This window comes from Ochotona curzoniae, unplaced genomic scaffold (assembly GCF_017591425.1).
Source record: "Ochotona curzoniae isolate NIBS_2020 unplaced genomic scaffold, NIBS_Ocur_1.0 contig_43, whole genome shotgun sequence".
Classification (NCBI taxonomy): Eukaryota; Metazoa; Chordata; class Mammalia; order Lagomorpha; family Ochotonidae; genus Ochotona; species Ochotona curzoniae.
In genome coordinates, this window is record NW_024466218.1 from 1,854,321 (window position 1) to 1,874,966 (window position 20,646).

At 46.6% G+C, this 20,646-nt stretch overlaps 1 protein-coding gene across 1 annotated transcript in view; it reads right to left on the bottom strand.

The window, feature by feature from the left end:
- TMEM241 (transmembrane protein 241) overlaps nt 1–14,134 on the bottom strand; it is a 111,468-nt gene extending 97,334 nt beyond the window's left edge. Inside the window, exons 1-3 of the mRNA XM_040984795.1 lie at nt 14,011–14,134; nt 8,500–8,546; nt 2,992–3,069 (exon numbers count right to left, since the gene is read on the bottom strand). Of these exons, the coding sequence (XP_040840729.1) occupies nt 2,992–3,069; nt 8,500–8,546; nt 14,011–14,082 (197 nt within the window). The 5' untranslated portion in view covers nt 14,083–14,134. The remainder of the gene's footprint in view (nt 1–2,991; nt 3,070–8,499; nt 8,547–14,010) is intronic.
- Nucleotides 14,135–20,646: the final 6,512 nt, after the last annotated feature.

Sequence of the window (20,646 nt, forward strand, 5' to 3'; positions counted from 1 at the left end):
TAAGCCAGGCCCAGACGACACATCTTCTATCACAAATGTTTCAAATATACAGAACGACATTCCTTTTAAGGAAACATGAGTAAGGTAATTTTTTTTTAAGATTTATTTTTATTGGAAAGGCAGATATACAGAGAGGAGGAGAGACAGACAGGAAGAGCTTCCGTCTGTGGATTCACTCCCCAGGAAGCCTCAAATGCCTGGAGCTGCACTGATCCAAAGCCAGGAACCCAGAGCCTCTTCTGGGTCTCCTACACAGGTGCAAGATCCCAAAGCTTTGGGCCGTCCTCACCTGCTTTCCCAGGCCACAAACAGGGAGCTGGTTGGGAAGCAGGGCTGGTTGGGAAGCAGGGCTGCTGGGATTAGAATGGGTGCCCATATGAGATACCAGCGCATTCAAAGCGAGGATTTTAGCCACTAGGCTACCGCGCTGGGCCCTGTAATATATTTTTTTAAGAGATTTTTAAATTTTTTATTGGAAAAGCAGTTACATACAGAAGGAGAAGACAGAGAAAGATCTTCTGTCCAGGGACCAGTGGCATGGCCTAGCAGCTAAAGTCCTCGTCTTGTATGCGCCAGGATCCCATATGGGCACCGGTTCTAATCTCAGCAGCTCCACTTCCCATCCAGCTTCCTGCTTGTGGCCTGGGAAAGCAGTAGAGGGTGGCCCAAAGCTTTGGGACCCTGCACCCACATGGGAGACCTGGAAGGGGTTCCTGGTTCCCAGCTTGGGATCAGTGTAGCACTGGCCACTGTGGTCACTTGGGGAGTGAGTCATTGGATGGAAGATCTTCCTGTCTCTCTTCCTCTTTGTATATCTGCCTTTCCAATAAAAAATAAACAAATCTTTATTAAAAAAGTCTTCTGTCTAGTGGTTCACTCACCAAGTAGCCCCAACAGCTGGATCTGAGCCAATCCGAAGCTAGGAGCCAGGAGCTACTTCTTGGTCTTCCACAGGGTAGAGTGTCCCAAAGCCTTGGACCACCCTCTACTGCTTTCCCAGACCACAAGCAGAAAGCCAGATAGGAAGTGGAGCAGCCAAGACAGAACCGGCACCCATATGGAATCCTGGTAGCATGAAAGGCAAAGATTTACCCACTGAGCCATTGAGCCAGGCCCATGAGCAAGGTAATTTTCAGAATATGATGATTAAGCCAACCTTTACATGAGAAGCCAAAAGATAATGACCATCAGGAGCTAACTTCTTTTCTTTTGCTTTTTCTTTCTTCCTTCCAATCTTCTTTTTTTCTTTCTTTTTTTGAGAATTGTTATTCATTTCTTGGAAAGACAAATTAACTGGAGAAAGATCTTCCATCTGCTGGTTCATTCCCTAAGTAGCCACAATGGCCAGAGCTTAGCTGATCTGAAGCCAGGAGCCGGACGCTTCTTCCAGGCACCCTCGTGGGTGCAGAGTCCCAAGGCTTTGGGCTGTCCTCTACTACATTCCCATGCCACAAGCAGGAAGCTGGATTGGAAGCGGAGCAGCCAGGACACAAACTGGTACCCATATGAGATCCCGGTGCTTACAAGATGAGGACTTAGCCATTGAGTCATCACACTATCAGGAATTTTCTAAGGGTGACAGACCCATGCTGATCAGCACCAGTGACCCCAGCCGGCCAGGAGTGACTGCGAGCAAATGGAGCCATTCACAGTCACGATGCCTCATTATGTGACAACCTATTAGGACTGTTACAGGCCTCATGTATTCAGGATTCAGCCATTATACCTACTGGGGTAAATTAGAACTCCAATTGTCACTGAACTATCAACCACGACAATGGAGTGTTCAATTAAGGCTCCCTTTGGCTTAAGCATCTTGTGTGGAACACTTTTTTAGCGTATAGGTGATGGGGCCATAGGATCAGGTAAATTAATGAACACCTGTGTGCCCAAAATTCCTTTTCTATGAAACCTCTTAATACTACTTTTTGCTCTCCAAACATAAATCCATACTTACATTTATATGGCATATGCTCTAAAACCTTTTTCAGAATTCCAAATAAATGAATGGCTGAGCAACTAAGCAGTTAATCTGATTAAAGAATAAGTTGAGGAGAAAAGCTGGACTAAAGCAAGTGATTTGGCCTGGTCACTCGGCTGTGATGTTTATTTTATCCAAATAAACTTTGACTTAACTTTCTTTTCATTTTGTGCCTCGCTTCAGGCTAGGCCAGATGATTTCAAAGAATCAGGAGGATTTATCTAGATAAGGCAGGAGTAGATAAGTAATGTGGCTTAAAGTTCTGGCCATGAACATGATACGGCCTTCGAAGTTCATTTTAAACTTACTGGAAGGTTATTTTTAATAAGGTAACAACTAACATAAAGTCTGATCTACATTAGACCCTGGGCCCAGGATATTACTGAGAAAATTGGGAAAATATAGTCTGTAGATGAGATGGTCTATGTTAATGTCCTGATTTTATAACCATACTACAGTCACGTAAGAGAATATCCTTGCTTTTACAAATACATACTTCAGAATTTGGAATATGAGAAACATCTTTTTAATTAAATCTGGAGCAAATAATCTAGAAAAAGTTATAAATGTGTATATATACATTTATATATTATACACACACATATGTATAATGAACACAGAACTGGATAAAATAACTATAGGGGAATCTGAGGTATGTACAAGCCTTCTATACTAGTCTAACTTTCCTGCGGGTAGGAAACAATTTTAAAACCAATTCACACACAACAAAATTTAAAGCTACATTCACAGTGATTCTATGATCTAAAACCAAGCCAAATGCGTATGTTATTATAATTGTATATTTAATTAATTTTAATGTCATGTTCGGAACATTATTAACCAGGACAACAACAGTATGTGCGTTTCAGCAGATCATACAATCATTAAGTGTCAAGGTCAGAAGGGAAGTACAAGTCCAAACAACTGGAAGGAACATCCCCGCTTCCCAGGGCAATGCCGTCAACAACAGAGTAAGGCTGCGGGCAAGCAGTGCAGAGAGCACGTGGTACCTGGAGCCGCTGCTGATCTCCACCCAGCCTAGCTTCCACGACACATGCAGCAGGAGTCCACCGATGAACGTCTGCCACCTGGAAAAGGACAAGCACAGATGTGAAGGCCGCAGGGCGCTGCAGGACCCCGGCTGCCCTGTCCACTACACAGACACAGCCAGGCCTTCTTCGGCTTGCTTCGTCCACTCTGTCCCAGGAACCACCCCGTTCCTCACACCGCTCCTTCACCACCTCGACCTTGCCCCTGAGTTTAGCTGTGCCCAAAGTGCTGCCATTCATGTTCGCTTTTTAAACTGGATTTTTCCTGAACTGTCTCACCCATGGCCACTGCTTTTCACACTGCCCCTCTACTGACCACCTTCAAATCCATGTCCTCACACAGGTACCACCACTCTGGAAACTGCCGGTTCCCAGTGAAAACAACACCTTTATCCTCTTTATCCAGTTGATTCTCCTACTATATCTTATCAGTCAAGTCCAATGGCATCCTCATCTGGTTGGTTAAACACTGGTGATGTTATTGACTGCCCAGCATCTACACACAAAACCTTTGCCTCCATTTGGTCAGCCTCAATTTGGGCTCCCAATACCACATCCCTGGCCCACAGCATTAGCCCTTTAACTGGTCCCCTGCTCCTGGGGCTGTTCTCTACCACCCATTCACCTTGCTATCCAAAGGATTCTTTTCCAAGCTGCACATTGAACTGTGCCACTCAACATGTTCCAACACAGCCGAGGAGTGGGCACTGGCCTAGCCACGCAGACACCAGCTGTAACGCCTGGGTTCACGTCATAGCTGTGCTACAGGTGGCAACCTCCAGCTATGTGTACCCTAGAAGGCAGCAGGTGATGGTAAGGACTCAGGTCTGCCACCCTTGTGGGAGACCCAGACCAAGTTTTTGCCTCCCAGTTTCAGCCCTGCCCAGCTACAGCCATTGAGGATATTTGGGAAATAAATCAGCACCTGGGAGACATCTCTCTAAATATATAATTTAATTAATTTTTAAAAATTTAATTATTCTTCCCTGTGGAACAGGCAGCATCCCTCAGCCTCTTCTGTGCCAGAACAGACTTGGGGTGTCATAAGACTCCCTTTGGGGTACAGGGTTCAGGGCACATCACTGATTACAACAGCTCTCCCTCTCCCCCAGCAAAAGTCCATCAAAATGCCAAAGGAGAGGCAGTTGTTAACATAACTTTAACCTATCTCATTCCGGTAGCTTTTTCTTCTAGTGACTCATTCATGAGTGTAAAAACCCTCTATGTACTCATGAACACGTCATATGCTGCCACACCACAGCGCAGAAACCCTGGCCTATAGGACAAAGTCACTTGCAAGCAATACACAGGCTCTGGACAGCAGTGGAGGTTCCATCTGGCTGCCATTGGCAACCACGTTCCAGCCACTCAAAATAGCCTGCAGCCTGCCAGAGGCTGGCAGGTGCTGTTCTCAGCCCCTTAGCTCCTCCCAACTCATGGGTTGGGTTGGTGAAACGTACTGGGCTGGTAAAGCAAGGTGGCACCTCTCTCCTTGGGAAGTTCCACTTTCCTGGGCAAGCAGAGAGCACAACATGGGCCCACCATGCCTCACAGAGCCTAGACTGGACAGCCTGGCTAATTCTCCCATAAGGGGCAGTTGGCAGCACATGGATATCTTTGTGGAGAATGTCAGACTAGTGTCAGCCATTGCATACAAGTCAAAGATGACACTAAACATTCTACAAAGAGCAGGGCAGCGCCAACCCCATGCAAAAAAAAAAAAAAATGCAGGTTACAGAATGAGACTAAGGTTACACATTGAGACTAAGAATCTCCAGTCTAGTGAAAAGTAAGATAATTAACCACTAATCAGACTGCGATTAGATTCCAACAGGAACAGTACCCGTTATGACCTATCACCCAGGCAAGTACCACTCATCTCGCCTGGTGAGCTGGCATATCTACAGAAAGCGAGGAAGAACATACACTGGAAATGTGCTCAAGGAAGAAGACCCAGAAGAGATGAAGGCCCAGAGGTGAGAGAGACCAGAGCTTGCTGAAAGCTTCTCAAGAAGTTCAGACGTTCCGGCTCTTAGCAGCTGGGCAGGGAGGTGGCGAGAGCTGGCACTGAACAAAGAGGCTGGTCCTAGAGGCCAAGCCAATTGAGGAAAGCAGCTGGGACTTCGAACAGGGGACCCACTGTAGGGTCTTAGCAGGGGTGACCCTACTACATGGGGATGCTCTTTAGTCACAAGGAAGAGAACTTTTTTGAGAGAAACAAGAGCAAGGGTGAGGAAGCGAGTGGAAGGCATCAGCGGGGAAGGGGCTGTATGTTTGAAGATGGTGGACAGAATCCAAAGAGGTTCAGGAGCTCCCAGTGGCTAACAGGTGTTGGGGATGAAGAAGACCAGAAAAAATATCCCATGGATAACACCTATTTCCAGATGGACAACTGGAAGGAAGACACAAGGCTCAACTTTGCTTTCTTCAGAGTTCACCCCAAGAGTCTAGAAGGGCCTGGCACACAGACACACTGATGGAGTAAGGTGCTCTGCCCTACCATGCACTTCCCATGTGCCAGGCGGTTCCAGGCACTGTGAACACTCCAATGACAACGCAGATAAAGGGCACCTCCTGCCCCTGTGGGCGGGCCACCTCACAGGGAGCTGTGTGCTGTCTGACGTGTCCATCACATGAAGGAAAGCAGTCCAGGGTGCAATGTGGCCTTCTCCGTGGAAGCTCCCTACCTCTCTCCACCTGGCTTTTGGGCTGGCCCAGTCGTGGCTGTTGTGAGTGCTTGGGGAGTGATCCAGCAATATGAAAGATTTCTCTCTTTCTCTTTCTTTCTCTCTCTCTCTTTCTGCCTTTCAAACAAAAATGAAAATAAAATTTAAAATATATGTAATTAAGACAATTCCACACTAGCCTGTTTCCATAAAAATTGACAGGTAAGAACCCATATAGGCTTCAAAAAAAAAAATTAATGTTACCCAACTACATGATATGAACAACCCCAAGACCAAAGAGAGGAGTAAACCTTAGCTGGGTACTGGGGTATGGATGATGGCTTCACGGTGACTCTAGACCAAAATAAACTGATTATGACTAAAAATAGGGCAGGGCTTCAGTGAAACACAGACATCGACAGGACCTCGTGATAGGAAAGGAGAATCATAAACAGAAGGAATCACAAAGGAAATAATGAGTGTGCTTAATCACATCAAAATGAAACATTTAGTAATCAAAGGAATTATCAACAGAGTAGAAGGCAAATAACAAATTAGCAAGAAACATCTCCAATAAACCTGATGGATAAGTGGTAGACATCCTTACAATAAAAATTCTTCCTTAAGTTAGTAAGAATAATACTAACATCTCAGTGAAAATAAATGGGCAAAAGGCACAAAGAGGACAATTTACTGAATTAAAGGTGTGAGTAGATAATCAGAAAAAGGAAACTATCCAACTTTACTAATGATCTAAGAAATTATGAAACAAAAGGGGGCTGTTGTTGCAGCTTAGCAATTACAACTACCATGCGCAACTACCATGTCAGCATCCCATGTGGGTGCCAGTTCAAGTTGCAGCTCCTACTATGCTGCCTGCAGAAGCAGTGGAGGTGGGGCCTAAGTAGTTGGGACCCTGCACCCACATGGGAGACCCAGGAGAAACTCCTAGCTTCAGACAAGCCTGGATGGATAATGAACCAGTGGATGGGAGATATCTCTTCCCATCTGTCTCTCTGTAAAATTCTGCCTTTCAAATAAATAAATCTTAAAAAAAAAATCAAATACACCATACATGTCAAGTATGACTTCTCTAAAATCTGGATCAGATGTGCTTTGCATTTCAGATACTGGAATATTTGCACACAAATAAGGTTATCTTGGGGGATAAGCCTGAATCTAAATACAAACTTCATTTTTGTTTTATATCTACTATATACACATAGTCTGAAGGTAATTTTATGCAAAATGTGTAGCATGCCTGTATTTTTGCTCCAACCCAACATATAAGGTCTGTATAGGATTTTCCACTCATGGTGTGAGATCAGGACTCCAAAGGTTTGGGGCCTTGAGGGATTTTGGATTTTTATTTTGGATTATAGATACTTAACTTGTCCCATTTCTTGTTCATGAACTCAGCAGAGAGAAGAAAAGAACTAACCCTGGTATGAATACAATATTATAGAAACTTTCCAACATAGGCTCTGTAGCAATGCCAATGAGTCAAAAAACTTTTGGAAAATCTATTTGCTGATATTCAAGAATTCTTGAGAACTTCATGTTGTTTAATTGAAATTTATTATGTAGGACTCTATCCCAAGATGTAATTAAAAATTTGAACACAGGGCCCGGTGGCATGGTCTAGCAGCTAAAGTCCTTGCCTTGAACGCACGGGTATCCCATATGGGCGCCGATTCTAATCCTGGCATACCCACTTCCCATCCAGCTCCCTGCTTGTGGCCTGGGAAAGTAGTTGAGGACAGCCCAAGGCTTTGGGACCCTGCACCCGTGTGGGATACCCGGAAGAAGTTCCTGGATCCTGGCTTCAGATCGGCATAGCATTGGCTGTTGCGCTCACTTGGGGAGTGAATCATCGGATGGAAGATCTTCCTCTCTGTCTCTCCTCCTCCCTGTATATCTGACTTTCCAATAAATAAATAAATCTTAAAAAAAAAATTGAACATAAAAGTGTCTAACAGGGTCCGGTAAAGTGGCCTAGCAGCTGGGGTCCTTGCCTTGAATGTGCCCAGATCCCATATGGTCGCCAGTTCTGGTTCCAGTGGCCCTGCTTCCCATCCAGCTCCCTGCTTATGGCCAGGGAAAGCAGTCAAGGATGGCCCAATGCCTTGGGACCCTGCACCCATGTGGGAGACCTGGAGGAGGCTCCTGGCTCCTGGCTCCTGGCTTCGGATTGGCTCAGCTCCAACCGTGTGGCCGCTTAGGAGGTGAGTCGTCGGATGGATGGTCTTCCTCTCTGTCTCTCTTTCTCTCTGTATATCTGACTTTGCAATAAAAATAAATAAACCTTTTTTTAAAAAGTGTCTGACAACTTTCTTGCTTTTATGCCTCCAAAACTGAACAGGTGTTTAGTCCAGCAGTGAAACCATCAGTGGAGATGCCCACACCCTCTGCTGCAGTGCCTGGGTCAGCTTCCAGTTGTGGTTCCGGATTCTAGCTTCCCACCAATGAGGATCTTGGAGGCAGCAAGTGACAGCCGGAGGAACAATCCCTGTCCATGCAGACTGAGCTCTGTGCTCTGGGCCTTGCCTTGGCCCAGGCTTTAACAGTGAGGGCATTCTGGGAGTAAACCAGCAGGTAAGATTTCTCTCTCTCTCTCAGGCTCTCAAATAACAGTAATAATTAGAAGGAAACACAACCTAAATGCTCGATAATCGAATAGCAAAACAAATTACAATATGCGACTCTGACAACAAATCTATATGTTCTCGTTAAATGTATTCTGAATAATATTTTAATGCTGTTGATTGGACATTTCTATATGAAGAACATAAACAATACTCACCCTTGGAATAATGTAGGGTAGGTAAATTTCAAGACAGACAGGACATACTGAAAAACAAATACCAAATTAATCAACATTTCAAATGATGCAGAAGTGGGAGACCACACAATCAAGCAAATTCAAGTTTCAAAAAGGCCTTTATGTCCCACCAAAATGACACATTAGACAAACAAATGGCCTCTGAAGTCCTACTAAAGCATATGGGCTTCCCTCTCTGCAACGCCACCAGAGCCTGGCTCCTCTTGACTGCAGAGTGGTACTGGTGACGTCAGCACATCTGGAAGCTCGGCAGCAGGGCTGATGGCATCACCACTGGAACACTTCACATCTCCCCATACCCCAGCCTGCGACATCGCCACTGCAGCCTCTCCAGAGAAACCCAGCCCAGTGCCTGGACCCAGTCGATTAACCTACTGTCCAGCTTACCGAAAACTATAGCCCCTTCTCTATGTCTTCAAATGTCTTCCTTCTGTTCTCCTTTAATTTGTAGGATTTTGTATGGCTTTTGCATAAAAGGATCTGTTTTAAGCTAATTCCGCGTAGGTGTCATAAATGCTGCTGTATTTTAGCATTTTAAGGATTCTTTTTCAAATGTATAACATTTGATAAATATGGGAATCATGTTTTGTTATTGGAGGATCTTTTCCTGCCTTTTGAAAATTTTTTGAAAACTTGGAGCCAATGCTGTGGCTCAATAAACTAATCCTCCACCCTGTGGTGCCAGCATTCCATATGGGTGCCAGTTCATGTTTGGGCTGCTCCACTTCCCATCTAGCTCCCTGCTTATGGCCTGGGGAAGCAGTGGAAGAAGGTCCAAAGCTCGGGACCCTGTACCCACATGGAGATGTGCAAGCAGCTCCTGGCTCCTGGCTTTGGACTGGCTCAGCTCTGCCCATTGCAGTCATTTGGGGAGTGAACCAGTAGATGAAAGATCTTGGTCTGTCTGTCTTTCTCTCTCTTTCTCTCCCCTTCTCTCTGTAAATCTGATCTGCTTTTCCAATAAAAATAAATAAATCTTTTTTTAAAAAACGATTTAATACTTGAGGAATTTTTAAAAATCTAAAATCATTCCACGGCTTTAGGGCAACATACTACTGATTCTTCTCATGACCCCAAAACTGGAATGGGATGATGGTAATGTTTGCATCTCAATACCTTCCCAGGGATTAGCCATGCAGAATCCCCTCTATGGAAGCTCTTAAACACCCCAAGTATGGCTCCCTATGTATGCCTGACTGTGCTCCAATCTGAAAATCTACTAACAGAATGTGTCATGCTGCTGCCTCCTTTTCCCTGATATTTTTAGTCTAAAATGGAGAAAGAAAGAATTGAGTGAGCACCAGGGCCACACACCGTGTAGCATCGTTGCCCTTCATTATGGTACTTAACATTCATTGAATTTATTGTATATTTAACACTGTCCTACCCATTAGGGCAGATCATCACTTCTAAGGCTCTCACCTCACGTTGCTAAAGAGCAGAGGGAAAAGGGAATCTGTAAGAAACAGAATCTAAGTGCTAGAAATGTCTCCTTCTAGTAATTCTTCCACATGCCTGAGAAGCGAGGCTCACAGCAGAGCATGGCCTGGCAAAAAAGCAAACCCTCACAGCAAGGTTCTCCAGGTAAGGGGAAGACAGCCCCTCCGAAGCTTGTGAAACAAGAACGGGGCCAGCGCCGTGGCCTGGCACATTAAGCCACTGCCTGTAGCAATGGGATCCCAGAAGGGCGCAGGTTTGAGTCCTGGCAGCCCCACTTCCAAAACAGTTCCCTGCTAACATAACTGGGATAACAGAAGAATGGGTACAAGTGCTTAAGCCCCTGTATCCGTGTGGAAGACCTGGATGGAGCCCCTGGTTCCTAACTTGGGCCTGGTCCCTCCCTTACCATTGTGGCCATCTGGGAAGTGAACAGCAGATGGAAAGTCTCTTTCTGTCTTTCTCTTCTCTCTCCCTGCAACTTTCAAATAAATAAATTCTTAAAAAAAAAAAAAAAAAAAAAAAAAAACAGAGGTGGGTGGGAATGGCCTGGGAGGGAAACAATGGGCTCCTCCCTCTTGGGTTACCACTCCCACGGGAGGGCATGAAAACTAGGACAGGTGCTGCGGTGGCTAGATGGAGAGACACCCAATAACATCCGTGAGGGCTGGATAGTTGAGCTGGTTAGATGAAACTAGGCTTTAATACCCATTGACATGCATGAGGGCTGAATGGGATGTGGGACAGACTGGACTAGTCTGCTACACATATTGGCAAACCAGGGTAGAGGGCAGACCTGGTGGGGGTTATTGTGGGTCGCCCCGACTAGGCTGCAGCTCCCATTGGTTTATGTGAGGGCCGAGTGTGTGCTGGGCAGAATCAAGCTGAACTGCAATACCCATTGGTCCCAGTGGAAGTCGGGGCTGAAAATAGAACCAATCCAGCAATTGCAACCACCAGCTGATTGGGGCAATGGACTGTACCAGGCCCTGTACTTGCAAGTACACACAAGAATCTGGTCTGGGAACACCTCAGACAAAGTTTCTCTGGGGATCCCCCGAATCGAACTGCCAGACTCAGAACCCTAACCATGAAAAGACAGAGGACAGAACAAATCAATCAACCACCTCAGCTATATGTTGGCAGTGAAAAATTGGGCAAACAGAGACTGTATAATGGACTATGTCAATCAGTGGCTTCTTCAGCAACCTCATCGTGCTTGGAATGGCGAGACTGGCAGCAATTCATAACTGCTGAACTGTCAAAACCACTTGAACAAGACCCTCGGAGCATGCCCTACATCAGGGACCTGGGGTGGGTGGGAGCCTGGGTGGGGCTTCTCCCTTAAAATCCCCCTTTACGTCAGATATATGAAGGAAATAATATGGAACTAATAGTCTTACCCATTTTCCTGTAGCCCTTGAATCTTTTTACCCTAATTAACTATGTAAAGATTGTCAAAAATATAATAAAAATAGAAAAAAAAATAGAGGTGGGCTCAGTCTCTAGGGGGAACATTCCAGAGCTATGAGGGGCAAGACAGGGAGCTGCTTGGTCTTGGTCTCCAGTTTCTGCTGGAAGGAAGCAGGTGACAGAACAAGCCACTGACACATGGGAGACCTGGAATGAGTTCCTGGCTTTGTCCTGGCCCAGCCTCAGCTCACAGGTTAAGGCAGTACGTAGAATGCCAGCACCCAACATTGGACTGCCAGTTCTAGTACCAGCTGTTCCACTTCCAATCTAGCTGCCTGCTCATGCACCTGAGAAAGCAGCAGAAGATGGCTCAAGTATTTGGGCCGCTCACATAGGAGACCCAGATGGAGTTTCCGGCTCCTGGCTTTGGCCTGGTCCTATACTGAGTATTGCAGTCCTTTTGGAAATGAACCAATAGATGCAAGATCGATATATCTGTCTCTCCCTCCATCTGTCTATTTATTCTGCCTTTCAGAATAATGTAAATAAATAATTAAAATATAAATAATATAAATGGCTTTTTATACTTTTTTCCTAACCAATGCCATGGTTTGTGGACTTTCAGAAAAGATATGTTATTCTGCCCTTCTAATGATGGTAAGAAAATAAAAGAAAAATACCACCAATATATTTACTAGATTAGTAAGTCCAGTGGACATAATTTTAAAAGTCATGGTATTACAATGTTACAACCTCTGAGTAGGTGCTACTGAAACATAAAACTCCAGTGAGATACAAACACATCTGCTGAAAGCTAACAGTGACTGAGTCCTACATGAGCAAAAGATGGCCTTTGCTGCCTCTCTTTCTGCCAGGTTCCCCACCACTGACCCCTGTGGGACAGCTGTCACAGCAGTAGGCAGCAGGCCAACCACTTCCCAAGCATCAATTAATTCTCACCACCCTGTGAAGGGGACTTTCTTATTTCATCTTAAAAACTTACAAGAGATTGGGCTTGGCACCATAGCCTAGCAGCTAAAGTCCTTGCCAGCACTGGGATCTCATATGGGCGCTGGTTCTAATCCGGCGGCCCCGCTTCTCCATCCAGCTCCCTGCCTGTGGCCTGGGAAAGCAGTTGAGGACGGCCCAAAGCCTTGGGACCCTGCACCCTCATGGGAGACCTGGAGGAAGTTCCTGGCCATTGCGGTCACTAGGGGAGTGAATCATCACAATGAAGATCTTCCTCTTTGTCTCTCTTCCTCTCTGTATATCTGACTTTCCAATAAAAATAAATAAACCTTTTAAAAAAACTTACAAGAGATTAAGGTTGGGGCAGGCATTTTGGTCTAGCACATTAAGCCACTATTTGGGAAGTCCAAATCCCATACCAGCATGCTACGTGAATACCAGCTGCCCTGCGTCTGACCTAGCTTCCTGCTAATGATCCTGGGAAGGCAGTGGAAGATGGCCCAAGTACTTGGCTCCTGCCCTCCTCCACGTGGGAGAAACAGTATGGAATTCTGGGCTCCTGGTTTCAGCTTGGCCTAGTTCTGGTTGTTCTGGGCATTTGGGAAGTGAACCAGGGGATGGAAGATTTTTGTGTTTCACTGAAATAAAACTTTAAGGGGAAAAGAGAGAGAGAGAGATATTAAGTTCATCAAGGCTAAGTGGAGCCAGGATGCAAGCCAGCATTGGCTCCCAAAGGACTGCACTCGTGGGTCAACAAAGGGCCTGACCACAACTGGACCCAGCCCGCAGAGGCCAGGCAGGTGGGCAGCATCCTCTGGGCAGCATCCTCTGGCCAGCCTAAAGGTAGTTACCCTGAGAAACAAGGGTAAGGAAAAGCTGTTTGTGGATGTTCTTTTCCCAGAGAGAGAATGACAGGAAGGGAACACACAGAAAGAGAGCGGTACAGATCCTCAGGGGGAAAAGCTGGTGCTGCCCCCCTCCATCACCTGGGTGGGACCAGTCTGGAGCCCAGGCCAGCCACAAATGCCCCAGTCATACTCGTGGGTCCCAAACTAAGGCCAACTCAGCCCCCTCCTACCAAGACAAAACCCCACCTGACATTGGACATGTAAGGTGACACCGAAATCTCATTTTAAAAAATAATTTCAGGAAAAGCAGACGTAAAGTGCTGGGGATGCAGACATTAAGAAAACCACAGACGTGAGCATCAAGGGAGTTAGGGGGAAATGTAACAGACACCCCCAGCCTCTGCCCCCCAGGTAAGTGTTCTGGAATCTTGCAGAGCCAGCTGACCAGTCAGGCAGCCGCTGTCCAGAAAGGAAAGCAGGACACTTCTGCCGGCTTCCTGACCCCTCCTTTCCCGAAGCCACAGGAGCCGAATGGGTTCTTTCTGTTTTGGTTCAGTTGCCCTGGAAAGTGGTCGTCACCGCCCACTCTTAAGTCCTCAAGCCACAGGGGAGTCAAAACAATTAGTTTCCGGGGAGCTGTGCAGGGCGGGAATCGCGGAAGCTTGAGTCCCACACATCCTGTTCCAGAAGCGCTTCCCAAGAGTCGGTTTCTTCTCCAACCCCATCCAGAGTTTTCATAAAAAGGAGAAAAGGCTGGAGCGCCCACACCTCCTACGTGTCATCACCCCCTCCCGCCCGGCCTCACCTTGTTCGTGATGTAGGACGCCAGGTAGCAGCTACAATAGGTGAGGCCGACCAGGGACCTCCCCATGCACATCTGTGGACTCGTTCCCCGGCCCCGGAGACCGGCGAAGGCCGCCCGCCCGAGCCCCGAGACCCCCGAGCCCTGGGCTCCGGTAGGAGCCCGCACCCCGGGACCTCCACGTGTCCCCAGGAAAGGCCAATCAGCGTGGGGACCGCCCCCGGTCCTGCCGCCTTAAAGGGGCCACGCGGGCCAGGCAGGCAGGCTGCCTGCAGGGTTCCCCAGCCCTACTGGGCACTGCAGCCACAGGTAGCGAAGGATCAGCGGATAATCCTCCTGATAGAAAAGAGTGGCAGGTGGTAGAAGAGAAAGCAAGCAGATGGGAAACCATCTCACAACGCCCAATCCTCCTGTGTAGGTAAATATCTCTAGCTGTCTCTACGCAATAAGACTAACATGTGCTTTCCTCCAACTTACGCGCTGAGTCCAGTTTCATTGAACAGAAGACCCAGACACACTAAGGAAAGTAAATGATTTTTAAAAAGGCAGGGGGTGGGGGTAACTGGGAGGGGAAGTAACCAGGGTGACTGTACGCCTGTGTGTGATTCCAGGGGAGGTGAGATTTGTGCATGAGTGTAGAGTGTAGAGTTAGTGTAGAGTTTCCAGCCCAGCTCCTTTTGCTAGTCTTGGAGTGGGAAGCTGACCTCCTTAGGCTTCAGGCAAAAGTTGTGAACAAGCATTAAAGAATGCTGAAAGGCTCAAAGGCTTGGTGGGTGAGGACAGACCAGTGGTCCCCATCAGGTGCAAACAGACTTTTAAAATACCGGGCCACCTGCACTCGTTGGTCACAGCCCAGGTTCACAGTAGGACTCTCCCTCCCAGGACAGTGCCTGAGAACAGCTAGGCAGCATCTGGGTAACCTTCAGGTTCTCTCTACCCTCCAGCAGGAAGGAAGTTGACCTTGACTTTTCCATCCCAGGCTTGCATCATGCACTTGCTTTTCCTCGGGTCTTCCCTGGGGGCAGAGAGATGGCAGTGCAACTGTCACCCTCCCTGCCCTGACCCTAAATCTTCTAACTGATAGGGGTCTTTAGTTCTAAGTGAGCTAGAAATTTTGCAACCTGGCTATGTCATCTCATTTCCTTAACTGCTGGCTATATCCGCCTTCTCAGGATGTGCCTGTGTGCTCAGACACCCCCAACTCCGCCCCAGTTGTTTATCCAACCAAGGATTCCACAGTGACCATGTAGAAGACTAGCTTGGACAGCCCAGGGGAAGGCCAGTTTCAACAGCTTTAATGAGCTGACTTTGAAGAGTTTCAACTACAAGGAGTCATCACAAGAGGAAGATGGTGTCTTCACATCTATTGGCTGCAGGATAATTCTTTTTTTTTTTCAAGATTAAAAAAATTTTTTTAATGCAGTATAGAGAGAAGGAGACATGGAAAAACCTTCTGTCTGCTGATTTATACCCCAACTGGTCACAATAGCCAGGCTGAACTGATCCGAAGCAAGGAGCCAGGAACTTCTGCCGGAGTCCAACCCCAGCCGAGTTCAGAACTCGAGAAGGGTGTGTGGAGTAGGCGTAGAAGAGAAATGGACCACTACGATTTCATGATCATAGTGGACAAATGCAAGAAAGCTGTCCCCTTTATTCATACAGAAACCCTCACAAGGGCCCATGCTTTAAGTATGCTCTGGCGCAGACTTTTGACACCATGGCCTAGTGGGTATACCCAAGAATAATTCCTATTACAATTCTTATTCTGCAAATCAATCTTGTATCACAAAGTAAAGGAGAACCTAAAGATCAAGGAAAGAATGAAACCCTAAACACAGATCCCTTAAGTAGCATAAGGTTGAGGAGACAGCATGAATAATAAAAGGCCCTTTTCCAAATGTTGTTATTGATTGACATTAACCTCCAAGCTCACATTGATAGTGAAAAGCCAACTCCACAGCAGCAAACGATGCCTGAATGGATTAGAATTCTTCCACAGGGTGGTCTGGTGTCCATGCAAAGGAAGGCAGAGCTGCATTCAGGTGGCTGTAGAGACATCCACAGGACTCTGCCATGCCGCGGGAAATTCCTTGCAGCCCTGCCTGCAATGGAACAATACTCTTCAGACCTTCATGTCCCCCACATCCACTGCACAGACCCCAGCAAACTTCTTCCAGGCCTCTCATGCAGGTGCAAGGTTCCAAAGCTTTGGGCTGTCCTAGACTGCTTTTCCAGGCCACAAGCAGGGAATTGGATGGGAAGTGGAGCAGCAAGCACACGAGCTGCCCCCCTTATGGGATCTTGGTGTGTGCAATTAGAGGACTTAGCCACTGAGCCATTGCAGCAGGCCTGGCTAGGCATAATTCTGACAGTTGTGCAAAGGGTGGCCTTGAAAGGGTTTGGCTGTGAAACTCAACAGGCATTTCCTAGGGAACGGTGTCAGGGACACATCCTTGACATGTGTTAACACCTGCCATCTGCTTTCAAGTCTCAGCACAGATTGCTCCTAGTTGCCCTAAGGTGCCTCTGGGTCTTTAGCTCTGACCTCACTGCCCTCAGTTCTGAAGTCTTCTTTCTGAGATGTGGTGCTGATGGGGGCGGGAGGGGGAGCTGTGGAAAATGTGCAAGCTGAGCAGATGCAGGTCATTGCCAAGTTGAACAGCCACAGGTCATCCTCAATTAGGGCACCACCCCTAGCTTCATGAAATAGGAGAGGGCTTGTCCTGCCCCGGGCCACACCTGTAGGTATGCTTTTTATCTCTCTTGCATGCAACCCTCTGGCCCACTCATGATGGGCATTTCTTGACCTGGGATGAGTACCCACTCTCACACTTGAAGATATGTTTATTCTCTCACTGTTAATCCTAGTCTCACTTGTGTATTATATTTATGGATGCTTTTGCTTTGAATTCTTATCTTTGTGAGAGCAAGGACTTGGAATAAAGATTAATATACTTCCACAGCTGTAGGGAACAGCTTATGTTGCATGGTACCCAGGCAAGTGTTATATTGCTAGGAGAAAAGCAGCTAATAGCTGGCAGGCATCATGGGCCAGATTAATGCCAAATTTGTGTTAACTATACCAGTATGCCAACATAGTCACCTACTCTATTTTTTTTTTTAAGATATATGGGGGGCAGACTGTGTCTGAGGGCCCATGCTTTAAGTATGCTAGGAAGGTAGGGTCCCAGCTGGTACAGCACACCACCAGAAAACTGGGCACGGGGCGGGGGGGGGGGCTGTGGATTGTTCAGGGAAGCGGATCTGGAGGCGCGTGGAAGGGAGGACTGCTGAGGGAGAACATGACAGGTGAGGAGTGACATCTGGGGGACTTCCACCAACCTGGCTACTGCACTTGCAAGTAAACGAGGGGACTGATACTGGGTGGTTTAGAGGGAGAAACTGGAGGACCTTTTGGGGCCAAACCAATACACCTGCCCATGTGGGAGACCTGAGCTGAGATTGTTGGTATCAACCACTGCCTACCGGTGCACACGAAAGCCATGGCTGGGGAGTCCTGCTGGCAGGGCTTGATCACAGTACCCACCAGTGAGTGTTGGGGCAGAGAGTGGAACTTGTTAGGCTGGGCCATGACAGTAACCAGCTCACCAGAGAACTGGGCCTGGGGGCAAATTCTGTGGGGGATCATGGGCTCATCCCTGTACAACTGCTGTACCAGTTGGTTTGCTCAAAGGCTAGGGGGACAGGCTGAGCTAGGCATGACCATGGAACTCACCAATACTCATGGGTCCTGGGGTTGGGAACGGGCTGGGTTGGCCAGGCTGTAGCACTCACTGGCACACCCAAGAATTGGATGTATGGTGGGCCAGGCCGCAACATGCACAACACACAAAAGCTGACACTGTGGGGCAGACTGCTGGATAAGGGCCTAGCACTCTAGGCACGTGTGAGATCTAGGTCTGGGAGTAGGCCAGGTGGGGGAACGTGTGAAACTCCCCTGGTGAGCACATGAGTCAGGGATGGGTGTTGATCAGGCCGGGCAGGGCTGCTTCACTTGTTGGCAGGTGTGTGGGTTGACTCTATAGGTGGCAGACTGAGCAGAACCAGGCCAAACCAAAATTCACTTTTATGGGAGCCAGGATGGGGTACAGGCCATGCCGAGCTAGGCTAAGCTATCACACCTATCAGTTGCATGAAAGCCAGGGATGAGGGGCAAGCTGGGTAGGGCGAGGATGCAGCACCCCACCAGCGAGAGTTGGGACTGGGGAGTGGGCCAAGTCAGGTCAGGCTGTAGCATCTGAAGCAAAAAGCTGGGGGATGGGTTATGCCAAGCTGAGTTGGAGCAACCACCAATATTTTTTAAAAACTACCTATTAAATGCAAAAAGAAAAGAACATATATAAAGCAATATCTTGTGTGTTTTTGTTCCCACAAATCTCTTTCAACAATAAATTTTTGGTATATTATAAATGCAGAATTAATGTAAGATGACAGGTTACAGCAACGTATTTTTTGAAACTGCATAATCTCCCTTAGGAAATAGAGCATGAGACCTGAGTATGTAGCCTCGTGGTTCAGAGGACTGAGTGCCACATGGAATACCTGGTTTGGTTCTGTCTCCTGCTTCCAGTGTCTTGTCAGTGTGGACCCTGGGAGGTTTCAGGCGATGGCTCCAACAGCTAGGTTCTTGCCGCACGTGTGAAGATCTGATTTGTGTTCCTGGCCCTGGATCAGGATCTGTTCCAGTCCAATCTCTCTCCCTTCTACCCTCCCTCCCCAGCTGTTTCCCTATCTCTCTTTTAAATAAAAAAATAATAATAATTACATTTTTTTGCATCTCGTAAATATAGATACAAAAATCTTCATTGAAAGAATTCTCGAAGCTTACAGGGAAAGATACACCTAAATCAAGTGGGGTTATCACAGGCATGCAAAGTTGGCATGCAGAAAAAAAAATTAATTTCCCACTCCATATCCTACAATCAAAAACTACATTAACATTTCAGCGGATGTAGATAAGATATTTGACAAAACGCAATATCCTTTATGATAAAAACACTCAGATATCTAGGACTAGAAGGAAACTTTCTCAATGTGTTGACAGGTGTCTGTGAATAACCCACAGCTAACAACATCCATTACAGTGGAAGATAAGGCTTTCCTCTCTAGGATCAAGAATGTATGATGTAATTTCTATTCCACATTGTGTTGGATTTGTTAGCCAAGACACTAAAGCACAAAACTAAAATGCATCTGCATTTCAAAAGAAGAAAAAAAACAACTCTGCCACGTAAACCAAGATTTTGAATCTAGAGCGTCCTTGGGAATCCACTTCTATACTATTAGGATGAACAAAGAGCTGCATAATGCAAGACTAATGTTTAAGAATCAGTTATATGTCTGTATATGTGTAATGAACAAGCTGAGAATTAAGGAATAATTACATTTAAAATATTAAAAATAATATTTAAGATTAAATTCAGCAAGATAAATGCAAAATTGTTACTCTGAAAACTACAAAAAAAAAAAAAAGAACACCACAATAGGGAAAGCATCCCATGCTTATGGATTTTTTAACATAAACACTTTCAAAATTCTGGTGGGCTTCTCATTTTCTGCACAAACAATGTGACCCTAAAATTTATGCAGAATGGAGCCAGTGCCACAGCATAGTAGCTTAAGCCTACTGGGCAACAGAAGGATCTGATAAGTTAAAATAATGAAAGAAAAACAGAGGCTAAGTCTTTAGCAAAAGCTACACTCTAATTTCTACCTTACAATCATTTTTAAAAGGGCCCAGCGCAACAGCGTAGCAGCTAAAGCTCTCACCTTGAACATGCTGGGATCCCACATGGGCACCGGTTCTAATCCCAGCAGCCCCACTTTCCATCCAGCTCCCTGCCTGTGGCCTGGGAATGCAGTTGAGGATGGCTCAAAGCCTTGGAACCCACAGGGGAGACCCGGAAGAATCTCCTGGCTCCTGGTTTCAGGTCGGCTCAGCTTGGCCATTGTGGCCGCTTGGGGAGTGAATCATCGGACAGAATTATTCTGTATTTCCTCCTCTCTGTATATTCGCCTTTCCAATAAAAATAAATCTTAAAAAGAAAATCATTTTTTAAAGATATGACCCAGCAAATGGAGAAAAGCAAACAATTCTTTGTTAACAGAATTTGAAATTCTGTTAACAGAATTTCTGTTAACAGAAACAGAAATTCTTTGGTAACAGATCAGGGAATATCTTTGACCTAGTGGTGAAGATGCCACTTGGGCACACCATGTTGAAGTGCCTGAGTTAATCCTTGCTCCAGTTCCCATTCCAGCTGCCTGCCCATGCACACTCTAGGAGGCAAAGGTGATGGCTCAAGTACTTGGGTCCCTGCCACCTGCAAGGGAGACCTGGATCGGGTCCTGAGTCCCTGTCTTTGGCTTGGCCCAACTCCTAATTGAGCCTAAATCATATCCACAACATTGCACTCTAGTGTCTTTCTGGAAGTTTTCTGTTGTCACCACACACACTGTGCTTCATCTATTCTGTTCTGGCTGCTCTGCTTTCCATCCAGCTCCCTGCTTCTGGCCTGGAAGACCAGTCGAGGATGGCCCCCAAAGCCTTGGGTCCCTGCACCCACATGAGAGTCCTGGAGGAAGTTCCTAGCTCCTGGCTTCTGGCTGTTGATGTCA